The 15759-nt window shown below is 42.6% G+C and overlaps 1 protein-coding gene across 1 annotated transcript in view; it reads left to right on the top strand.

Moving 5' to 3' along the window:
• Window positions 1–15759, top strand: part of ANK2 (ankyrin 2) — a 168794-nt gene that overhangs the window by 21821 nt on the left and 131214 nt on the right. The window contains exon 2 of the mRNA XM_088524032.1: window positions 14656–14757. Coding sequence (XP_088380158.1) covers window positions 14656–14757 — 102 coding nt within the window. The remainder of the gene's footprint in view (window positions 1–14655; window positions 14758–15759) is intronic.

Below are 15759 nucleotides of genomic sequence, written 5' to 3'. Positions count from 1 at the left end.
GCACTGTGTCACACACTAGATTTAGGCAGAAAAATGTGCGCACGTATTTTGTGGGACAAACTGAAAAATGAGTATCTTTATGAAACTGTATCTCTCTGTGTCTCTCCTAAATGTCACAATTCGGAAACCTCTTGCTGAAGTATTAAACACAGCGAATTATCACTGCAAGATTCCTTCGTGGCGGTCTGTGTGGCACTGAGCAGTACGGTTTTCTGTACATGATGCAAAAGATCTTGCAAGAAGAATTTCCCACAAGTCTATTAAGGGCCTTGTTGTTTTGTGCACTGTCTTTGCCTTGCTGAAATGAGGATATTCATAACTGCCATGGGCCGAGGGAGAGCTCCCATGTTGCGAATGGGAGGTTTCACAAACCCCATCGCATTATTTGAAATGGAGAAGGCCTGCTGAGAGTAGCTCCATATGTTTCAGTATTTTTTTCAGAGAGCCCATTGTTAGTAATGCTCTTTACTGAAAATGTTGAATTCGCTTATCTACGTTTTTGGTGGTCTGATTAGTTTGTATCTGGGTGGTACAAAAATTGCCAGTGGAGAAATTCCATAGGGAGGGAATTCTTTGCTCAGTGGTCATAAATGGAAGTATTGGAAGAGTCACCACATCTTGTAAGAATCGTGCCAGGAGAAAAAAGATGTTCTGAAAATTGTGGTGAAGCAACAAGTATTATTATTGTGACAATTTTCAGTGAAAGAGCTCACATGGTGCCTTGGTTGCACTAAGGAGTGTTGCTGTTCTTTGACTTCATCGCTGTTTTCTCAGTGCAGATGGCTGCACACACAACCCGAAGCCTGGCAGTCTCTCTTCCAAGGGTGCCCTGGCAGGCCCATGTGGTCGGACGTTTAGGATCACAGAGTAAATTGAAGCAAGGAGCATCGATGAGGAAAGGATGTGCTATGATGTTGATATGTAAGGAACCCAAAAGTGCCTGCCCCTCAAAGATTTTGCCTCTTTGACAAGAGTTAGGTCCCAGGATGCAGTTTTGCCTTCGTTTCTGTGCAGGATGCTAGACTTGACTTCTGCATGGAGAAAACAAAACAAAGAATTCAAATAATTTTTATGGCTTTCTGTAGCTCCAGGCAAATTTAAATTTGTTATTTTTACCCAGCTGAACCTGCAAATGGGTAATAGAACTAGTTTGCCCATTCATATTAATTTTCTTAGTGTTTATTGCATTTTCTTAGTCTTTTCCAGTCTTTAGCATGACACACATTTTCAATTGACAAGGATTGTTTGATGCAAAAGAGGAAAGTAAATTAGACATATGGATAACTAGTATTACTGTTGCTTAGGATGTCAAGGGAAATGTGAGGAGAAAGGGGCTTATGACAGAAGTGCATTACCAGGAGGGTTCTCTTAAAAATGAAAATACAGTCTAGGTCAAAGAGACCACTTTGCAAGTCTGACAGCAGGGGAGACGCCAAGATGAATGAACCAGTTCATGCCTGTGTGCATGGCAGACCTAAGCTGAAAATGAAGCGCTGCATTGTTTTGTTCCCCCAAAGGATGAGGGTTGTATTCGTTTCGTTTAGGGTGTGAGCACAAGGTGTGCAAGGCTCTGCACCTGGCCTCGGTGGTTTCTGGAGAGAAGCAGCAGTTTTTGCGGCAGTGTAGCAAAGGGCAGGCTCTGGCTTTTGCTTCAGAGAGGATGGAGAAGGTTTGAGCTTCCTGCCTGCGAACTGTGCCTTAGTGCTTTTGGTTTCTTTGCTGGAGCCCAGACAACGACAGAAAAGAGCATGGGAACTTACAGATACTGCAAGCATGCTCCTCCGCAAAGGCTTTGAATGCTACATCAGAGGATGTACGCTTTGTTTGAGTATTATGTCCTCACTAAGTCTGGCAAAACTTGAAAATGTTTGCGTTCTGAGTAACTTGCCCCAAAGACTTTGAATCGCATTCACAAACAATGGTATGAGTGTTAGAAGGCTCTGGCAGAGAGCTTATCGGTTGCTCCCCATCAGATGTCCCACGCAGATCGCAGCTTTCAGGCAGCGTTGTTTCGGAGGAATGCACACTGCTGGGTGTTGCCCTTCCCCTTCAGCGCCTACTGCGGTTCACCTCTGTGTCTGTCCATTTCCTGTTTCTGTAGCAGGTTCATCCTGCAATAAATCGTCTGCTCTATCCAAGGATTTTGAGATCCTGTTTATGGTGGTGCCTTGGTTTCAATCGGGACAAGCGTTTGGTGGGATCGTCTCTTGTGTCCTCTTCTTTTTCCAACCACATGAAGAAGTTAAGGCACTGTATTTCCTTCCTGCCACTGGCTAAAGCCCTGGAAGAGCTGAAGAGAATCAGCAAGAAGCAGCTTGAGATGACGGCGAGCGGGTTAACCTTGTGCAGAAGTGCCCCTGGCCTCGTGAGAAGCAGTCGCTGGTCGTGTGATGCTGGTGAAGCGAGACCAGCGTCAAATGCAGTCACAGCTGGTTGGGACCTCATTCTTAGTATGGTCCCTTCAGACCAGACCCTGCCCAGAACCAGGAAGTAATGTGTGAATTCATTGAGTTTTATTGTGATAATTTTAACCTGAGCTACAACCTTTGTTTGTCCAATGATAATTTTATATTATAGGTTCGGGTTGTTTGAGATTAAACATTAATCACTGAAGTTATTTGCCAGTTGCTGGCAAAATGCTGTCGTTGGCGTTGTTTTGGTGCTCAGGTTTTATTCGGTGCTGAGCCAGTATCTAATGGCATAAGCAGTAGTGACAGAGACCGTAGCTGTTTTGTACATGGGTCTATCCAGCATCTACTCATGCTCACTACACGTAATAGTACCCAAGGCTTGTCAAAGGAGCTGAATAATCCCATCCTGGAACATTTGTCAGTCAAGGAGAAATACAGGGGCATTCTAAATCAACCTCACAGTAACTACCATGAAAGCAAACCCTGCACTGATCAATAATCCTGGGCAGGGGGGAGTGCCCGGGCGAGCTCTCGCTGATTAAACCTGGCACATCTGTGAAGGGTAACCGGGCAGGAATCAATAGGACAATGTGGAATGTGGACATCTGCCTGGCGGCTGCTGTGTGCTGCACTGCTGCAACAGCTTGAAGCTCCAAAGAGAAAAGCGTTGGTTAGATGTTATCCTCCTTCGAGGACTGTTTGATCTCTATGGCATTTCAGACTTGCTTTTTGAAGTACATGCCCCGCTCTGCCCAAGGGCTGGATGTCCCCTGTGGGGTAGTCCTGCTCTGCTGGGCTCCGCCACCTGCACTCGGGCAGGTTCCTGAGCATGTGGAAATCGCTGTTTTCTGCTCACTTTGTATTTTAAGTCATGCAGTGGGTCTCTGCTGGGATAGTTGGGCTCTAAAACCCAATCCTCAATATGATTTGTATCCAACCGGGTTCAATCACGATAACCGACTCAAACCTAGAGAGGATGTCTTTATTCTCAGTTTATTTATTTATTTTTAAATTACTGTTTTAGCTTTAAAAAATAAACGAAAATCACAAACAAAACACCAAAATCAGGCATGGCAAGAGCTACAGTGATTTAGTGTGAGAGCTTGTCCTCTTTGGAAATATTTGAGCTCCTCTGAAATGAAACCTGAGATCCCAATCAATTCAAAAACAAAGTCGTCATCGTTAATATGTAAATCAGCATGAATTCCTGTATGGGTCATTATAAGGAACGACCATGAAAACTGCATTGGTTGTCTTGCTTTGTAAGTCTCAAATGGACGCAACGCAAACTTCTCTATTTTGTGTCTGGACCTCGCGAGGCATTAGGAGCATTCTGAAATTTCGGGCTTTATGTAAACACTCAGAGACTGCGAGCGGTAGGAAAAAATCAAAGCGTTCAAAGGCATGCAACTGGGTAACTCAATAACCCTCGCGCTCGGAGCCACCGCGCGCAGCGGGACTTCAGCTTTACGTGGTAGGCAGGCCGGCTGTGTGCTGGAAAGCAGGCCCCCCCAGCCCACCCCAACGCCATTTACATGCATAGCTGGCCTGGTAGGTGTAAAAATAGCCGGGCAGCGCCTGAATTGGAAATGGTCACCAATTGCTGCCTGCAGTTGCTGGGGTTTCGAGTTCTCCTCGACACAGGGCAGCCAGGGAGCCCTGAGGAAGAGGAGCCGGGGAGCAGAGCGTAGGAGGGATCTTCCTCCCGCTGCGCGGAGGCCGCTGCCCCTGGGGAGCACCGAGCACAGTCGGCACTGCAAGGGCAAACCCACTTGTAGGAGTTAGGAACTGATATGGGCAATGCACCTCTTTGCCAGTCGTGTCATTCAGACAAAGGGGTGAGAGCGCAAGGCAACCTCCAGGATTTGGATAAAACCCCAGACTATTATGGATGCAACAGTGAAGAAAGTAAAGGTCCTGGAGCCCTGGTAAGTCTTGGCTTTGTCTTAAGTCTTGGCTGAAGAGAACAGCTATTAAAGGGACAAGCTGAGAGGAGACGTATGGATGTTTGATTTAGAAAGAATCTCTTTGCTCAGCCTGAGTCTTACTTCATATTAACCATATCTTACTTACTTCATATTAACCTGTTAAGAAATCTGTCTCTGTTCAAGCCTTTGTTTTTGTTTCTGTTTTTGATATCATGGTTGTAGTTAAAAAGCAGCTGTCACTATGCTGTGCAGTACCTTAAAAATGTTGTCAGCTACCAGAATGCTTAGATGCATGAAAAGGGCACACTGTTATTGAGCTGAAGACACTCAGATGAATGGATGTAATTAATTGCCCTGGCTCACATGACTACTGTAAGGGACTCTACATGGATCATGTACAAAACTCAGCTTGGAAAACTATTTTTTTTTTTTTTTTGCATTGTGGTCTATACAGTACATGAGCTGTGTTTTTCTGTGTCTGCAGCCAGGACCGAGCCCCCTGGCCCTTTGCACAGAGGAGGGTTTTTGCAGTGAGCAGGACCAGGTGCACGCAGGGGGTTACACCCAGGACTGTCAACAGGGCTGAGGGGTAGACGTGCAGCAAGCGATTGCAGCAGTAATGCGTGCGTTTATTCTGTAGCAAGGAGGAAACCAATGTAATATTTGTATAATGTCTATGGTAAATTGTGTCCTTTAGCTCTGTTTCCCTCCCTCCCCCAGAAAATTTGGTTATGGAATGGCTATTTCAATCCATGTTGTTGATGGAAGGGGGCAGTACCAAAATTCTTAGCAGAACAGGATCAGAAAAATATGAGTTTAGATTAATTTGAAATGTCAAAATGTTATTTTTATCCCGTTTTGAGTGAGAATAAAATTGCTCTCAGCTCGCTCTTCCCCGTTGCACTTGCAGCGTCTGCAGTGCGTTATAGGAAACGTAGTTGAGCCGGGCGGCGGGGCTCGGCGGGGCAGAAGGTCCCTGCGCCGCCCCACGCAGCGCTCGCAGGAGGCTCCCGCCGCTCGCAGCCGGGGGTCGGGGCACGCAGCTCCCGCCACGCCGCTTGGCTGCTATCACCGAGGCAAACGCTGAGCCCCTGGAATTGGAGCCTGGCCGTGTCCCCCCTGGGCCGCGCGGAGCCCGGCGTGCCAGCAAGGGGCCTGCGCGCCGAGGGGGATGCAGCCCTAGAGCCAGCAGCCTGCATGTGCGAGAGCCTCGTCTTCAGGAGGCACGCGCTGCCTTTAGGGACCATCGCTTTTATTTTCCTTCTTCCCTGTAGGCAGCTGAGGTTACCTGCTCCAGTTAGCAGCATAGCTTTTACACTGGGGATGTTTTGTTCCTCTCCCTGGTGCCCCGAGCTGAATCACCGGACATTTAGCGCCAGGACTGCAGGGCATTTGCTGGGCAGGTAGCACTACGCTGGGGACTGAGGAGATGCACAGCCTGCTGACCACGGTGCCCGTGCTCAGCTGCAGGGAGCAGGGCGTGAGGAGGAGGGCTCGGCCTGCTCCACACGGGCCTCAGGGGCAGCCGCAGGTGTAGCTGGGCAGGAGCCGGCTGATGCGAAGGGATAAAAGGGATTAACCCGGGTGCGTAGTGGGCTGTTTGCATGAGGCCTTAGCAAACAGTGCTAGATGACTCCTGGTTTCTTTCCACAATGGATATTTAAAATATATACATCTACTATTTCAGTATCTGTGTTATCTTTCTGCATAGTCTTTCAGCTACGCCGTCTTTACAGAATGGGCTTTGAATTGGAAGCTGTTGTATTCTCACTATAGCGGTTTTGTTTGGATCTATTTTAGTCTGTCAGAAAGGAGAGTAGAATCCCTTTTTTTTCCCCCCTTGCCTGTAGTACCAGTAAATTACTTTGAATCAATGGTTAATCAGTCAGTGATGTTTAAGTAAGTTAAGGTATTTGGTTCATTAGCACTGTACGTGTTACCATATTTCTCTTTTTTTTGGGACAATGTCCATGCGATGAGACAGAAGACATTGAAAAACTAATGATGGCGATAGAAGTCTCTCTAACATAATCTTTCATAAACTTCATTTACCATTTTTTAAAGATGAGTTAAAATAAGTTTTCTGTTCGATATTTTTGTCATTCTGCTTCTCTAGAAATGCTTTAACACTGTTACTTCTTTATTTAGGGACATAACTAGTAATGGAAACTGTTGTCATACAAACCATTTAAATGTCTGCTGAATTTTAAAGTTGTTACTGACATCTGAAAATCTCAATATATCATGTCCAGATAATTCCAAAGATTATTTCCCTAATGTTACTACATTATTTTAGGGGACTTTTGGTTCTGTATCAGTGTTTAAGGGGCTTCAGTAAATGAATATCATGTAAGAGAGCTGAAGTTAGTCCTGTTTCTCACTGGAATCCCTCAGCAGTCTCTGGTGTTTTAGGAAATGATGACTAAATGCTGCTTTCATGCAAATTTGAGTTTGTGTGTGGGGAAAAGGGACCTTTTCCACTGAACAATAGAATTAATCATTTCTATTCTTGGAGGAGCTTAAAAGTCTTAGGGAAGATGTTAAGATTCTTCTAGTTTTTAGGATTAGTCAAACTATGACAGAGTTTTTATTCTTTTAACCCCAGCTCCCCTTTTATTTTTTTATCTTTTAAATCCATGCTATGTTTTCCAGATGTTCTTGAGGTTCTGTTTTTCGTGGTCACTCTTGACCATGATATATAATTCAGACTCGCACACAGGATATTCTAGCTGGGACTTTAAACCAAATGTTCATTTATTTAGCATGAACAGCCAGGTTGGACAATAGTGAATGAGCTAGTTCTGCTAGTACTGAAGTGCCCTTCTGGGTTAGGTCGCTGTTACTGATGTTGCTTTCTGTTTTAAAATAAGTATGGGTTATAATAACTTCTATCATTTCAAATATGGTCTTGGAAAGGATGATGCATTTGGTTAAAAGACTTTTAAAAGACTCTAATTATTCTTTTTATAGAACACTAGACAGTTTTCCCTCTCTTCTCACAAATCCTTCATTGACATAGTAAAAGTCATCTGGCAGTGAGTCCAGTATGTCAAGTTAATGAACATAGTGGGAGGACTCCTACAGATGTCTGCAGCAGCTAAGTGCCATAAAAGGTTTATAGAAGGCATGTGGGCCTCGGCTGAAGTGAGGGTTGGCTTTACATTAGTGTTCTCTTCCTCCTTTGCTGCTGCTGTTGGTCCAAACTCAGGAAAACAGTTAAGCATATATTTAAATCCATCTTCTTGCAGAAAAAAAAATCCTTAAGCACATGTTTAATTTGAAGTCAATTAGACCTAAAGAAGTTAAGCATATGCTGAAGTGATTTGCTGAACATGGTTATTTCTTCTTCTTCTGATCAAAACCAAAACAAAGCTGATTTATCATTTGTGCATTCCAGTAGCAAGGAAAAGAGCTGTTGGAGAGCTGCTATTCCATAGCTCTGGAATTTCAAAAATGAGTTTGCAGAAGAGTCAAAGGTGTAGATAAAAATATGAAAGGAAACCCTTTAAGGATGAATAAATGGGAGTTTTCCTATTTATATCATGTGATAGCTGAAGGCAGGCTTTTCGCTGAAGCGTCCATTAGCAAAAATTGGAAGGGTACATAGCCTTGTAATTTTCTTTTGGGTCTGCTTGAAATTGGTATTCAGATGAAGTTGTTTGCTAGGAACAGTTTTCTCCTTTATGCGTTACAAAAAATTATATGTTTGTCAGGAATAGGTGTAACAGCAATAACAAGAAAGATTTAGCATCTCAGAGGCAGCTTCCTGAAAGTTGGCTTTTCACAGGAGAACCGTTCTAAGACCTTCCAAATCTTGGAAGAGGTCTTTTAACTTGAGAGTTACTTAAAATTATGGTGGAATTATAATACCTTATAGTTACATAATGTATGCAAGTCCTTCCTCTACCTGGTTTTATTTCTATAGCTTTTTTTTTGCAATGGCTGTTTCCAGTTCTGTTTCTGGTCACCCTCGTGAAATTTCTTTCTCAGGGACACACTAGAACTTGAATATTGTTATATGGTTGCAACTTTTTTTTGTGTAACATAAGAAAGCCCTAACTAGTGTGTATAATAAATGTAGACAACACCAGTCTTCCCAGCTTCTTCAGCACTGTGTGATCTTGGCTCCTACGATTCCCCTGCAGATCTAATAAGCCAATATTAATTTTGAGAAACCTGGAACATCTTGTAGGGAGAACCTCTGATTCCAGTTAGTTCTGGAATCACAAAAGTGTGTGTGGTTTTTTTTGTTGTTGTTATTTATTTTTTTCCCTCTCTCTTATGGCTGTTTCACTGTCTTGCTATCACAGAACACTTTTTCTTCTAAAGAGTGGTTGTCTCTAGTCCAAAGCCTGTGCCCACGTACCCTCTGGTTGCAGCGTTACGACGAGGGCAGCTCCAGGCGCAGTTGTAGTCCTGTGCTACTGAAAGCAATGCCAGCTCCTCCGTCTCCTTCAGGATGTTCCCAAGTTCATTGGTCTAAATATTCAAGGCACTTGAAATTATTCCTGTCCGTACAGATTTTTAGCTTTTCCTTTTAACCGTCAACTCCAGCCAGGCAGATAAGTAAAGAGAGTAATTATTAATAGCTTAGACTACTGGGATTAAAATAATGGGTGCATCCTTCACCATTCAGCCAACTGCTGAACCTTGGAAGAGAATATTTGGCTTGTTAATGATCTCTTGGCTCTGAAAGTTTTTCCTCTTCGCACTTCACGGTTCCTACAATTCAGCTCCCTTTTCTAAAGGGTTTGAAACTTTAAAATTTTTCATTAAAGTTCCAAGATCAAAGGTATATAGCAGGTTTGATTTCGTTTTATACCACTGTCAATACTTGAATTTCCTTCCCTGTAAAATAAAGGAAGGAAAAAATAAAGGAAACAGTGCTTATAAATATATATATATATGTAAAAATATGCAAGAAGCCTTTGAAAATAAAGCACTGAGTTTTCTTTGTTTGGGAAGATGCATGCTGCTTCATTAATAGCTAGGAAGCTTCCCTTATAGATGTTGTTATCCCACTTAACGTGTTTACCAGTGTTAGGCTGCTAAGCCCACGTTTTGGCAGTGCGAGATGCCACGCGCACACCAGGGCCGCTCTCCGCATCCCTTGGCTGTCCTGCTGTCGCAGCTGCACCCGCAGCTTGTCCTTCCCAGGATTACCACTGTGCTGTCGTGCTCTTGGAGATCGTCCGCACGTCTAGGTCAATATAAAAATCATTCTCCTTGCAAAGGAGAACATGCGAATAGCTGGGAAGTGGGCGCTGGTGAGGTCTATAGATGCTGTTTCCTGAGAAACAGCCCCTTTTCAAGTCCCATCTTCTACATCTGGTCACAAGGATCAAAAAAAGCTGCCATACTGGCAAAAGATACGTACATGACAAATGAGTTGGTTAACGGTAGCACCTCATCTGTGGTTCTTTATAGGTCTGCAGCCAATTAAGTGATACCTGGTTTTGAGCAGATGGTTTCTGAAATCAGAAAATAACCAAGCCAATTGGGACAAAATTTAGTGGTTGCCTCGAGGGTACGAGCGTAAACTGACACTGGAGAAAGAATGGCACAGTAAAAAATTAACGGAATGGTCTTACATTGCTGTCATTTTCTTTTCCTGCCTTTTTAACTACTCAGTGACATCAAGAAGTCATGGAAGGCTGAGTTAAGATTATGCAACTTTCTTTCTGCGTTGAGCTGAATTCTCTGGACTACCAGTGTTACCTGAATATATTAGTGTGTGGAGCCACCAGGGAAGCAAAAGCTGTTTAATGAAGACAAAATAGCAAACAAGCAGTCAGCATTTTACTAATTATGGAGAGTTGTTGAGCAATCACTTTCTCACTCTTCTGAAGACTGCAAATGGCCATAACTGTCAGATAAACCTGAAGGTTGCCGCGTTGGTAAAGTCTGTCTTGACGCTGATTTTATGCACGATAATAATACAAGATTCAATTAAGTGTGAATGGTTTTATGGCTGCTGATGATTTGTGGGTGTGTGTGTATATATATATATACACATGTATATAAAATAGAAGCAAGTTACTAGCTGGCCGCTGATCAGGGCTAGCTTCTGCCACAGCTGTGGTTTGTTTGCCATAGAGTCAAAGCTGTGTGCCACGGGGTGGGCAGGAAGTAACTGAAAGGGTTATTGATCTTAAGGGAATTTTCAGATATGATTTAATTGCTGCGACTCCCTGAGCTATATGTATTTTAGATTCAAGCAAAATTCTGGGACCATGAGTAGCAAGAACATAGTGGAATCCATTGCCTCCTTTCTTTGTTTCTCTTCTTTTATAAACAGGTAGGTATGTCTGTTCCATCTTTCCTGTCTTGCATCTTTCTCATGTAACGTCTGACAATGAGGTATTTATTCAGAGAAGATCTAAAAAGATCTTTATGTTCTTAGCCACTGATGCACTTAGGGTTATGGCATTTATTTCACATGACAGTTCATTTATTCATAACCCCATTGAAAAAAATCTCTTTCTGGCTGAAATTATTTATTCTCAATCAAAAAGTAATATAGAAAAGCTAAAAGATATTCAAGAATCTGTTTATAGGGTTCAGTATCACTAAATATTGCCCCCAGATTCCTAGCATGTATCAGACTTTGCATTGCAAATAGAATTAAAAAAAAGTTACCAAAGCCTTGCAGTACTGTACTCACTGATATGTATTGGAAGCTTTTTTAGGACTCTTGTCCTACATTGTGATCAATACTTGCATAACTGTACAACTGCAAGTAATTAATACAGATATGATCACAGCTGTTGTGGGAAAAAAAAAATTCCCATGGAGCAGTCAAGTACTTTTGTTTAGCTGTGAATTTTTAATTTTCATATCTCAAGATAGTACATTAGAAAAAGCTTGCTGTTTTACCCTGTTTGTCAATTCGTTCAGCACTATAACCTACAATTAAATACTCTTCAATCCTTCCTATCTTGTTCTAATAGCATGTTAATAACCTATTGCTTAGGTTGCAAAGTCTCTGTGAGTGACTGCATGTAGAGCAAGAGATGCTGAACTCTAAGTGACGACTGTCGTGTGGAGGGGCTGGCTGAGACTTTGCAAATTCAGAGGTTAAGAGCCGAGCTTCCTAAACTGCCGGCTTCTTGGGTTAGAGCCACGCTGCTTTTCTGCTGTAAACCTTTCTTTTTCTTATTGGTAAAGTGCTGGCTTTTGAAGCAGAAGGGAGCATATGGTATGATCTGCCTAGATGTATGTACCTTTAAAACCACTGCAGAGGACTATGCAGGTGCTATGCAGTACATCGGAAGAGGGCACATAGGTGTGAGTATCCTGCAGAGCAGTGGCTGTTCCAGGCTTCTATCCTTTTGTACAGAAAGTGTGTTTGAAAGACAGTTTGAGAGTTGACTTTCACCAGTCCAAAAAACAGTGAAGATTGATATGGCAGCTTTGGTGTTGCTGAAACGCACTAGCAATTCAAATAAAAATCTACATGCAAGGAAACAAAATACTTGGTGAAACTGCATCAATTGGGAAACTTTTCAGATAGGAGTCGTGGTTTCAAAGCATGCAGGGCTACAGGAAGCTGCTGTTATTTACTAGTGAGACCATTTCCTCAAGATCGATTTGAATTTGAGTGTGCCACAGTGGGCAGGTTGCTGAGACAGCAGTGCTGACAGAAAAGCTTTTTAAGACCTTGAGAGACTACTGATGAGCTACTGCAGTACTGCAGAGCTGGGAAACCAAGCCAGCAAATAAAATGCAGATATTCGTATGCTGCTTTTAACTGCTGGGTTTCATAGACTTCAAAATGCAGCACTGAATCTCTGAAGCTCCTTTAGAGAATTTCATGGACCATCATACTATTTTTTTTGTGAATAGAAAACACAGATGGTTAGCCTGGCTCATCTGCTGCTTGGTTTCTTCAAGGTTTATGTTCAAATTTTACATGAAGAACGTTATTTTTGTATTTAATAATACAGTGTCCCTGACAAAAGTGGTTTATCACCTTGGATGTCATGTAAGACAGAATAAAAATTCCTTGGAGGTACCTACTGTATCACCAAGCATTGGACATGGCGCTAATTTAGTTTTGAGGTAACAAAAGTACGAATAATGGAAATGAGAACCTGCTTTGGAGGTTTTGGTTTTTGGAGGTTTTGGAGGATGCTTGCTCCATCTTATTCAGAAACAAATGAAATATATTAGTGCTGTCAGAACTAAAATTTGTGATCGTGCAACAGTAATTTAGGTTTAACATTTTAGCCTTTCACATATTCCTCTCCCCTGGAGGAAAGGAAGACAAGTGATGATGGATTCATCTCTAACTGCAGAGAAGTTGTGGACATTTGTTTTGCTGTTCTGACTTAACACCTTTTTAGAAGCATAAAAATATATGATCGCAGCCTTGACGTGTTAAATTATTACCGAAGTATTAAAGCATGAATGAAAATGATGCATAGAGGCGGCAGGTAAAACGTGTCCTACTGAAGGCAAAGATACTTTTCCCACTCATCTGAAGAGTGACAGAATTTCACCCCTCAGGTACTTTACTTTTTGACATATCCCAGTGTTGTTACCAAGGCAGTCGACTTTTCAGGAAATTTAAACATTAAAATAAGGTGTTTTTTGTGTGCGCACGCAGAGCACGGGAGGCAGTGGTGCTAATAGCTCTCCTTTGGTCTTGGTCAGAGCAGGGGCTCTTTGAAGTGCCTGTTGAAAGCTGCTCCTGTGTCAAGCCTGATCCAAATGCTCTGTGGACTCAAGCCTGAAGCCTGTCCATGGGGATTCCCATGCTACTTTCCTGCCCAGCCTGCTGGGTGTTTAGGAAGATGGTGTGTTTTCTTAACACTAGAAGATGTGGAAAATGTGCTGAGGCTTGCTGAAAGGAATTTAAAAGGAAATATTTTTGTCTTGGCATGTAGCACAGTTGTAAAAAGAATCATTTTGATGACATCCATCTGTTGCAGATTAAAATAGGTTGGGATTCGTGATTGTGAAGTGAGTTAGCGCAGCACGAAGAAAAGAGCCACTGAAATAAATGTATTGAAATACATTGCTTTGTCGATCAGGATTAATATGTTGCAAGTGGGAGGCTTTTAGCATACTCTTGGGGTACAAAAGAATGGTTTTCCCGCGTGTTTCTGGCGTCAAGGTGAAATGGGAAGAGAAATGGGTGCAGCCCAGTTTGGAGGTGTTTGGGCACCAGCCCTGTGGTGTGCATGTCCTCTGGAGCTCTAAGCAGGCCCCCACAAAACAAAACAGGCTTTTGCAGTTACTTACTGGCTTTCTGAAACACACTCCTACTCTATTTATTTTATATGGAAATTGCTGCTGCCTCTGCGTGGCCCCCAAAGCTTATTCTCGTTAAAGGTCAATTCCGTTGCAGGATGTTTTTGCTCCTGGCACCAGCAGTTACATTAGTAGCCTGCGTGTAGGTTCCTGTGTGGGTGAACATCGATGTGTGCTAGTTTCAAATAGTCTGTGCAATTGCATGCTGTAGTTGTAAGTAAAGGCAGGAATGGCTGAAGAATTTCATGTTCCTTTGCTTTACCATAAATCCCACAACCTAGCTGAAAATAAAACTTTTTTTTTTTTTTCCTCTCTCTCTTACTCTGCCTATAAGCCCTAATGGGGCTTTAATGTGAATACGTGGGCACAGGCAGTTTAGAAGCGAGCATATTTGTAACATTATCCTGGATTTAGATGCTCAGACTTGAGCACTTCATCCGCTTTGTTGTAGGGTTAGCAACAGTTGCGGGGCTGCCCAGTTTTTTTGGTTTTTCTTTCCTTTATCACACCCTGCTTTTGTGTCCCAGCTGATAAAATAGATCCACAGGACTAAGCTCTTGGATATCTGTCTTTCTGTAGCATGCAACTGCATTCTGTGTGTGTGTGTAAACATAGATTGTAGTTATGCAACTGTATGCAAGTGCAAATCCAAGGCTAATTAATATTTTCTTCAAGTAGAGAAACCAATAATGTGATTGGTCACTTATTTTACAAAATTTTGAGTGTGTATATAACAAATCAGAAAACTATTGCTATTAAGTTGATCTATTTTCTTCATTGTTAATGTTAATTCCTATGACTTCTTTTTTCTTTGTCTCTTGCTCAATTTTTGAACTTGAGCAATTATTGCACTATATTTTCTTGGTCTGGCAGATTTATATTTCTTTTGTGACAGTACTGCCTTGTCTGCATATATTGAGTGGTGGAGATATAATGCAAAGTCAGTTTTCGTCACAATTTTGTGCTTCTATGGCATCAAATGTGGAAACCTTTGCCTGTGTTCAAAGTGTGGTCACTTTGAAGGAGGAGATAACAAGAGGGTTTTTCTTGTCTTTTTACAGTCTGACAGCAATGCGAGCTTCCTCCGAGCTGCAAGAGCTGGCAACCTGGACAAAGTAGTGGAATACCTGAAAAGTGGAATAGACATTAACACATGCAATCAGGTAAGACATTAGAAGGGCAAAAGTTTGCAACAGTGAATTCTGGAGAACTTCCTTCTCCAGAAGGAAGGTTTTAAAGGCTGGATTACTTCATATAGATGTCTTAATTTAGCTGAAGTTATGTTTTCAAGGTAATTTTTCAATGGCACTATATAGGTAGCTGATAGTGCCCAAAAACTTTCTCTGATGTTTTTAGTAAAAATTTATGTAAGCCTTTTGGAGATTCTCTTTCTTGCTGGTGTATTGCAGATTTGGATATGTAAAGTAGTGAAGTATCTGTATTCAAAACTGAAGTTATGCTTTGGTAAGGCAAACCTAAGGAAGCATTGGCTTCACCCTGTTGTGAAGTTCCAATTTCAGCTGAAACAATGAGCGCTGAATAAACCTGTATTCCTCAAAACACTCACACCATGCTAACATTTGCATTCTAGCCAAGGAAAATATAGTATCCTTTGGATGTTGGTTAAAAAACGATAAAATATGCCTGGGTATCGAGGTGAGAGTTGTGGGCATTCCTGCTGGGTCTCTTTGCAGGGGGCTGCTTTCTGGATGTCGCGCCGTGGGCGAAGGCCCCCCTGCCTCTGCAGCGCTGCTACCTTTGCAGTGCTGCGGCAGGGTGCAGCAGCACTTACTGCCTCAACAGGAGCCTTGTGAAGCTCCTCAGCCTCATGTGTCCCCTAGTCACTTAGTTTTCATTCCTGTGCCGGTGGCCTGTCCTCCTTCTGCTGCTCTGTGTAACTGTCTGCCAATACTCAGGTTCTTTGCTCTCTGTTAGGCTTTTTGTTTGTTAATTGTAACAAGGCGCGGGCCTGCGCCTAATAGACACTTGCCATTTTAATGAAAGATGATTCTTTCCAAAGAGAAAGTGTTACAACAAACTGACAGATGAGCAGATGGTGGCAGTGAGATGACTGTGATTAATAAGTTGGGCAGCATGCCAGCTGTCAGTTTGTAGCTGTTGTGAAGCCACCTTTCCTGGTGTCTGCCCAGGTGTATGGAGAAGGT

Source organism: Tinamus guttatus, unplaced genomic scaffold, assembly GCF_059628265.1.
Source record: "Tinamus guttatus ecotype Peru unplaced genomic scaffold, ASM5962826v1 Tinamus_guttatus_pri_ptg000202l, whole genome shotgun sequence".
Taxonomy (NCBI): Eukaryota; Metazoa; Chordata; class Aves; order Tinamiformes; family Tinamidae; genus Tinamus; species Tinamus guttatus.
The sequence above is the reverse complement of the archived record's forward strand: the minus strand, read 5'-3'. Positions and strand labels throughout refer to the sequence as shown.